Here is a 9404-nt window from a genome sequence, read left to right on the forward strand (position 1 = left end):
CTGTTTATAACTAAAGAGGCAGCCATGCAGACTGTAAAGACGGTTGGGGGTCAGTGGGCTTTGAAGGAGATGCACAGCTGGGTATTGGATTCCTTCAAATGGAAGGATATGTGACCAGCGAGAAGAATATGTTGTGTCAAAAAAGAACAGCCCTGTAGTTCACTGGTGTCAAAAACTTCACTGAGATCCAAAGGACTTGTTTGCACAGTTGCCTGTGTGGGTTCCTAGAAGATGACAGTTTATGTTCAATAAGATTACTCCTTTTACCTTTTTTGGTGCAAGTTGCTAAGTTTTGGAGATCTCAGTAGTAGAGATGACTGCCTTGTCTTGAATCTGATGGAACTAGATGGGACTCGGGTTGTGGTATTAAAAGCGCCAAAAATTACATTTGAAAAAACTCAACAAAAATAGCTATTTCCTGAAATCATGACCAGGTAACTCAAGATAATCCACAGACCTGGTTGTGAGCAGTTTTATGTATGAACTATTTTCTTGTACATGTAGGACTTTCCAACCACAGCCACTGTGGACAAAAGGAAGCATACTCATTGATAAGAGGCTTGTCCTCCTCAGCTGAGCCTTTAGGGTAAGCTATTCATGTTTACATTTAGTCATGAGCCTATTGTCCACAAGTAGTGGTGATACGTTTAGTGGCTACAAGCCACAAGCTGAGTGCCATCTAGGTCCATCACATTCGAGAGAAAAACGAAATCTCTACAACCGATATCTCCAACATCGGGCCATTCACACCAAAGCAATCTAGATTGAAACTGTAAATAGCAATAGAGGTAATTTAATTGAATGATGAGTTGGGGTACATTTTGTGTTATTTTGTGCCATATTGTGTTATATATCTTTTACTTGCATGTTATAGGCTTATAAAGTGAAAAAGCCCAAAAGTCCAACGCAAAGGGACTTACCATCTCCAACAGAAAACACTGTTCACAAAGTGCTCCAAACAGTTCTATTGTTGTCCTTTGAACACATGTTATAATGCTCCCCTAGCTTCTAGCATTGCATGCCCTCATACCCTGCTTCTGATTAGCTAGTTGTCCTTACCTAGGTACTGCGCATGTGCGACTCCTAACAAAGATGGAACAGAAGTGAGATGCCTAAGTCTGTAGCTAAAACGTAGAGCACAACACACAGGGTGAAAAGAGTAGCTGGAGAAATGTGCAGTACAACAAAATATGATGTATGAAAAATTAAACTATGTGAACCTATTCTGGCACCACCTATAAACACAATTATGAACTTGAAAATGGGCATAATATGTGCACTACAAAATAGAAATAAAACATGATTTGGTTTATATTGCTGTGATCTGATTCACTTTTTGCTATAACTTATCTTTGAGCCTATACTGACCTGCATCCCTGATTAAAATAATAGATGGAAAAGGCTTAAACTGGGATAAGGCCACAGGCGCATTGCCAAAACATTACCTATGTCAGTTTACTTGTCAGTGTGTGTGACAGTCCTACGTGTCTATTCTAAGACAAGTAAGTGACAGAGGATTGTCTTGGCCCTCATATCAACCAACAGCCAAGCGCAGAATTCATCAGATGTTTGAACCTCATCTACAAGACAATTCTGTAAAACTGCTTGGGTCTGGTATGAGCAGATGTTAGTCAGTGTTGAAAATAGTACACACCATGCTCTGGTCCCCAGTCTTGGTGAAGGTCTTTTCATCAGCAACATCACGTTTCACCCAGCTGTAAGAGACCATGTAACTGGTGATGGGTGGGTGGTAGACAGTCAGAGGGCGTTCCCAGCTCACCATCAATGCTGTCTGGTTCAGTGGCTGGATCTTCATGCTTACTGGGGCACTGCTGCACACTGAAAGACGAAAAAGTAGGGTGTAGTAAGATTAAAAAAAGCAGCATGAAAAAACAAGAGATAATGTCACTTTTTCCTCCGTTTGAATGCAGCTGGGTGAAAATGAAAGGCTGTGTTGTGAGGACTGCTTGACCAGATGTCTTTGTGTTTGTTGATGATGTGTGCGGGCAAATTGCAGGTTGCCTTTAAACGAGCCTGTTACTGTATTATTGTCTGCTGCTGACTTGACTCAAAGCCATTTCTACTTTAGTAAAGAGTATAATAATATGTTAAAAATAAAAATATAATATTATAGAAACTCAATAACAAAAGACACTCCTGGAAGCTTGAATGGGATCAGGTACAACTTCAGCTCTCAGGGTCCTCTTAATGCCACAACACTGAATAAGATTCCAGGTAGAATACCAAACAGCTGGGTGCTGTGATAAACATGTAGTAGAGATAATACCGCAAGTTACTGCCCACTCACAATTTACAAGTTTGCAATATTAAACAGGCTGCATTAGGAGGATGAAAGGAAACCTCTAAGTTAGCCTCAAGGTGGCAGTGTAGGCTGCAGCACGGATATTTACACAGGGATCTGTCAGTACAAGTAAGGGAGAATCTGGACATGCTTTTCAACACATCAGGGCAACAGCAATCAGTAGCAAAACCAGTGTCAGCTGATTATGTGCACAAAGGGTTTCTGTCAAATTGAAACTGTCACCGTTTTCTCCATTTACAAAGTGATGTTATGGTGCAAATTAAGCACCATGATATGTGAAAGTGAGAGAGGGTGAGAGGAAATAAGTCAGGAGGGCACAGAAGGAAAACCCACACACAATAGCAAGAATGTCTTTGGGTGTTGATGAGGTGTGACAGGTGTGAAATACATTATAACCTGTCGGATGTTCATTGTCAACTTCAGCAGCTCATAAGCAGCATCTTAATAACAGCTGAATACATCATAATGGTTGTACTGCCTGCATCATTAGCATCCTGTCAGCCGTTATTCTTTTCACCATCAACTGGGCTAGGCAATATATCAATAATATACTCATATTGTGATATGAGACTAAACATCGTCTTCCATTTTGTATATTGTAGTGTCGCATAAATGTTGTTTTTTCTGGTTTTAAAGGCTGCATTACTTACACCGTTTACTCCCAGCGCCTCCCATTACATTTGAATTCTTTCATTTTAGCACAGAAAAATTGAAATACAAGAGAGACACAAAGAGGAAACAAGCAGGAGGGAGGGGAAGCGGAAAAAAATGGAGAGACACTGGTCCACATTCATTCTGCTACTGACATAATGCCACAAAAGCAATTTCACAACTTAATTTGTATGGGTCTATTTTAGCTGTGCCACATATTAATAATGATTGCTGATCGGCCTTGTGAGAGTGCTCCAACTTCATCACAAGCATCCCCAATCAATTCTCCCCGCCAGACACCAACAATACTACTTTAAGGCGCAGCAGCCTTTCTCATTAGTCTCAATAGTTTCTATACTGTTCTGTTACAGCAAACACTGCAAGATGCACACATAAAAGAGTCAAACAGAAATATTCTAATCAAGCCTTGCATGAGGTCTGAGCATTATATTAACTTGTTCTTTGAATACATCATAATGTATTCAAAATGTCTTGATTGCAGCAATAAGTTCTGATACCAGTTCAGATATAGAATATAAGTCAAACATTTATTATTTCCGTTTTAAACGTTAAAATTCTAAATGTGTCCACTGAAATGCTATTAAAACATGTTCAGACTAGGGCCTGTTAAAAAAATAAATAAAAGAAACTCAGATTAAAACTACATGTTTGAGCTGCACAACATTCCTGTTCCATCAGAAATTTTAACATATAATCTTAAATATTATAGGTTCTAAGTTCAATCAGGGCAACCAATCACATCACGTGTGCAAATGCGGTGTTATAAACAAAAATAGGGGATGCAGGGGTTTTATTCTACGGTCTGTTATTTCTGTATAGCAGATTGTTGACAATAGTGCTCCGACTGCCAAGCTAATTGCTACGGCTCTGCTCTAAGCACTATCCAGGTCTGGCTTCCAAAGCCTCAAAGCCTGCAGAAGCCCAGTCCAGGCAGTGTGCAGTGCAGGTCACTCAGCAAGACCTAAACACGAAGGGAGGGGGGGCCTGCATCACCCTGAAGGGGTTCAATTCACAATAACAACCACCTAATGGTTTGTTAACAGAAAACCATCTGAAAAAAAAGTCAATGGAAATTGTTTGGAAAAGGGCAGGCATTTTCAGAAAACACCTGCCAGGTGATTGGATGAACCATCTGTCTATCACATCTTCTATTGTTGTTTTAAACAAACAGGTGCCGCCGACACATACCTTAACCCCGCCTGTAGCTGCCAGTAGCTACTTATTGGACACTGATTAGTTCAGTAAGCTGATAGGTCAGACAAAAACGCATTAGTTCAAGCCTGACAAAATGGATTTTCATGCTATGTGATCCTGCGTAGTGATATGGCGAGAATCCAGTTGCCGTGCTAATTAAACTCTACATCATCCCTTACATATTTGAACAATTATTGCTAAATTTTCTGTTGTGAAGACAAAAAGGATTCCCTTTAAACTGTCTCTGACCAACGTTAATGGCGTGAACTATTCTATAAACTCCATATATGTTATAGTCCAGTGTCTCTCCAACCTTAGTCTAGATCAACAACAGTTTATTTATTGGATAATCCCCTGGCCCTTCTATGATTGGTTTCTTTCAAGGCGATTTTACCCACAGACCTCCTTAATTTATCTTGATTGACAGCTATCATTCAGAAAACCTGGAGTTGGCGTCCCGGCTGAAGAAGTGTTTTTCTTTCCTTATTAACAATGTAGCGCAAGATAGCACTGTAAATATAGGAATGTGTTTCTCATCTGTTCTCATTTGTTCTTCTGTTGGGATGTGTATCTCCCAAAACTGATTTTCATACGCGCAGGTGACATTCTTTTCCTCTCCCTATGTTTTGGTGCACAATTACCTTACGGGTTAATTTAATAATAATAAAAAAAATGGAGAAAAAACTGACAGAATTGGCAGATTTAGGCAGCTGAAATGAGGTCTGACATTGAGAGACAGTTTAACATGTAGTTTAATGATGATGCTTTACAACATAGACTCAACTAATTGATGACAAAAAATAATTGGCAATTATTTTACTGTTTAATGTTTTGTTACTTGTTGTGAGGTCAGCCCTACACAACAAAAATAAATATTAATCTCTTCTTATTGTTCAGCCGGTTCCACAGCTGGATAAATAAGATGAATATGTTGTTAAAAGGGGGAATCTTGTATTTTAAAGATTAAACTAGATTAATGATGCAAGTCAAACATTCTGAAACACTGGTTCTGCAGTTGCTCCACTTCCTGTGAAGTCAACAAGAAGCAGGGCTGCTCGATCATGGAAAAAAATCAAAATCACAATTATTTTGGTCAATATTGACAGTCAAACAGTAAACAAACCAAAAGTTAAAACAACCTGAACTGTGAAAGTTTTTTCATTCACAAGACAGACAAGAGTTACCTAGCAAAATGTAATGTGTAATCTTGATTAAAATTTGATTAATTGCACAGCCCTCACAAGCAGAAAAACGGACAGTGCCACTCTGCCGTTGCAACCTACTTTGTGGTCAGAGGGTGTATTATTCGTACATCTTAAAATGCAGTCAACCATTCTGTCAACAGGATTCAAGCATTCGGTTGCCACCTACACTTTATAGTTATCAGGTGCAGCCCATTTAATCCCCCTCCTACCATCACAGTTGTAAGTTTTCAAATTACCACAGTAATACTAGCCAGCTGCAATAGGTTTTTCTGCAATTGTCTGGCCTAAAGTAAAACTGCTAAGGATCACTCATGCCACCGCCAAACACACACATGTACTGTATGTACATAGATGTATAAAATAAAAATAAAGCTTTAATGTAGTAAACTACTTTTTCTAAGTTGCTGTATCTTATAGCTTGCTACTTTTTTTTGTGTAGTAAAACTTAATTTAATGTAGACTAGGTAGCTTAGCTCACTAACATAACATAAGCAATATGCTAACATGATTAAAATCTTTGTAAACGAACAAGCTATTGGAGCCTCTGGTATCTGACAACAATTTACTACCAAGCCCCGTGGCGCCATGAAGGTAATTTTTGCAAAACCGTTTTTCCCAAAAAAGTGATTGTTCAATCATAACTCTTAGTACTGTGAGTATTTAAGGCAGCAATTCACAAGTACTAAAAACTACCAAAAAACAGGAGATCCTTGAGTTAGATCAGTGGTGTTATAGTGTGAACGAGAAGGAAAATGTAATACAATATAGAACACAAAGCTTACCTCTTGATGCCTCAGTGCTGTGAGGACTTCCTAAGACTTCAGTTAAATCTTTCTGCCATGCGTCTTTTACAGCTGATTTATAGACTTTCCTACTGTCCAGTTCCTGCAAGGGCCGGAAGTTGTTCCTCAGGTACTCAACAGACTTGACGTGGTCCTGTTGCTCTGTTGTAAAAATTGAGTAAAAGGCCTCCAGCTAGAAGGAAAGAAGCAGAGAATAGCTACTGAAGCCATGCTAAAGTGCCTTAGTTACTCTTTGTGTGTGTGTGTGTGTGTGTGTGTGTGTGTCTGTGTTTGTCTGTGTGCGCGCGCGTGTGTGTGCGCGTTCTGAATACAATATATATTATGCAGGACTGCCTATGTAGCCACTTGCTAGCAGCTGACTGTTCACAATGAGAGCATAGAGTATTTGCAAGAAACATTCACACCACAGGTACCAGCGGGCACGGACCTTAATCATCCTCCTGGCTACCTACCGGACTGAAACTTCTCAACGGGGCAAATTTGTGGTCATTGATTGCCATGAATGATCTCCTGCCGCGTGCAGTAATGACTACACATTACAGATACTGTGAAATCAATGTGTCCTATGCATGCTTGGCGAAGTGAATTACAGGTTCATAAAAGACTATCTGTGAGCGTCACAAACATTGTGGCGATGGTCAATGTTCGGGCAGCAAAAGTAATTTCTGAACAAAAGATTTGTCCTCTTGCAAGGTAATATAAATTCCACTGAGCCCTCAAAATTCTACAACACAGAACGCTCTAGAGGACATGCAGCTGGGTAACCCAAGAATTGTATGTATAAAAGATGCAGCAAAGGACTGTGTATGGGATCAGCAAAAAGCATGGGGCATGAGTTGGCATACATTATCTCTCAAAATCACAAATGGCAAAAACAGTTGGGGGGTAAACTGCTATAAAGCTCATAGGCGAGTCTGTACATTGCTAACATTTGCATTTAACGAATGTTAAACCTTTACTGCAATAATTTAAAGTATTGAACATTTCTGCACTTAAACAACTTTAATAGTGTGACAACCAACTTCTGTGTACAGCAGTTGTGTATGACCCCATAGTCACTGTCTCAGACATATGTATAAAAGTTACATAACACTATTAATCAAATGCTAGTAATTTGTTCCCCCTACCTGCTTACTCATCCACTATATAGATAGTTATGGTTTCATATACAGATGAGTCTGGGAAGAATGATGAGGTGTGTGTGCGTGTGTGTGTGTGTGTGTGTGTGTGTGTGTGTGTTTGTGGACTTAACACACCTGTGAGTGGGACAGATACACTGGCCTGGACAAGATGATCCACTCCACCACCTTGATGCAGGGCGGCGTGGTCAGGGAGCCGGTGTATCGGTAATAACTGTCCACTGATGATGGCAACAAATCCCTCAGAATGAACGGCTTGAGGTTGGTCTCCTTTTCTGGTTAGAGTATGGGCAGAAAAACTTATCAGGGTATAAAAATACCACATTTCTACCATCCTGCAATGCTTGGCTAAACACCAACATTAACAGGGTTGTTTCATTACATTCTCCTTGTGGCAATTTAACTGCTTTCCTGAAACCCCCACAAGTGGAATGATGGTGACGGCAGTTAAAAGCCTCACCTCTTGTTATCACTCTGGCAAAATCTTTGTACTCAGAGATCTCCCTTTGGTCCTCCGTAGAAAGGAGCAAAGGGTCGGGAGTCAGCTAAAATGGCTTGCTCGGCAGCTGATCTGTGGCTGGGTGGCAGCCTGCTTTTCTCCATGTAACAACTGTCTGATGGGCCACAGGGATTAAGACCGATCCAAATGATTACCGGACCTGTTCTAGCCTCCAGGATCAAAACTAGACAAGGCCGTGTGAAAAAAGTAAAAAAATAAGAAAAAAAACAAGCAGGAAGATCCCTATTGCCCCTGCAAATACATGCCATGGGCTATGCAAGGGGGCTTGCATTTTCCTTGAATTATGAAGTGAAAAACCCAAATAAAGCTGACTTCATGTCAAATCCAATCTCTCACAGTTTATGAACTTATCTAAAAAAGCAGAGGCTTGGGGTGATAGGACTGATGATACTACTGAGGCACCGGAAGCCTTGCCCCCATGCCTCATCTGTACTCAAAGTCAAATTCAGTATTCACAGCCTTTCTTCTCCCTGTCTTCAGACAGTGTACGTGCCCTATCGCTCATGGGCCGCCGAGATGCTGATGGATGGATGACTGTGGGATAACGAGCTAGCGGAAAACCAACCACTCTAACAGGAGGGAGGGAGGGAGGGGATTTAGCAGCCAGCAGGAAGAGAGTCCAAAAACCACCACACCCACACTGAGCTCTCTGTCATCTGGGAGATGAGTGATACTGTTGTGTTAGCAAAAACATCTGTGGAATTGCACAGTAGGGCGGGTGATACTGGACAAAAAAATCTCTGCATTTTTAGGCTAAATGGCGTTAAAAGTCAAAGCCACATGTGTAATGTCACAAGCACTAAAACAGACTGATCAAAATAAAAAGAGAAGACAGGGTTTCCTATCCTTTTTGAAAAATATACACCAGCACAACATATCAACATTCATCAACATTTGGGTCTCCCTCCGTGTTGCAGGAGGAAGACACAAATGGGAGGGAGAGTGAGTGCGGGTGTTGTACGGAGAGTGTGAAGGAGGAGAGATGCAAACACTGGCACAGCTTTATGGAAGAAACAGGTTATGTAATGCAACATCAAAGCATATCAATATAAAACTTGTCTCATCTCACCATATTCCATTTATTAAATATCAATATAAATTTAAGGTCCATATACCCATTTTTGGAGGCTGATTGAGAGTCATAAAATAATCTAGTATAACCAACCAAATTGTTTTGGCATTTTGCCTTTATCAAGATTGTATAGAAAAGAAACGTGGAGTTTAAATACCTCTGTGAAATGGAAAACAGCACACAGGTGAAATGGCCCTCCAGCTGATAAAATAGGCCATTTTCCTTACTGCAATTACTTCAATGGAATTTTGAGTGCAGAAATTCCCCTGCAATAAGCAACCCATTTTCTGAATCTGGGGCCTCTAAGTGAGCTTTTCCCCCTTCATGTGTTTTTTTCCCAACTTATTCAGACCCTACCAATGCTCAACACAAAAGTCACAACCTTACCATGGCACAAAATCAAACATCCATCTCCAGACAGTACAAGGAGGGAAATCATAATTACAAATGTCTCAATGAAGATCAGAACTGGTTTT

General features: G+C 40.3%; 1 protein-coding gene across 2 annotated transcripts in view; it reads right to left on the bottom strand.

The window, feature by feature from the left end:
* Positions 1-9404, bottom strand: part of ca16b (carbonic anhydrase XVI b) — a 100005-nt gene that overhangs the window by 20606 nt on the left and 69995 nt on the right. For both annotated transcript variants that reach the window (XM_034870222.1, XM_034870224.1), the window contains exons 7-9: positions 7454-7611; positions 6177-6369; positions 1655-1839 (exon numbers count right to left, since the gene is read on the bottom strand). In XM_034870222.1, coding sequence (XP_034726113.1) covers positions 1655-1839; positions 6177-6369; positions 7454-7611 — 536 coding nt within the window. The remainder of the gene's footprint in view (positions 1-1654; positions 1840-6176; positions 6370-7453; positions 7612-9404) is intronic.

Source organism: Etheostoma cragini, chromosome 4, assembly GCF_013103735.1.
Source record: "Etheostoma cragini isolate CJK2018 chromosome 4, CSU_Ecrag_1.0, whole genome shotgun sequence".
Lineage (NCBI taxonomy): Eukaryota > Metazoa > Chordata > Actinopteri > Perciformes > Percidae > Etheostoma > Etheostoma cragini.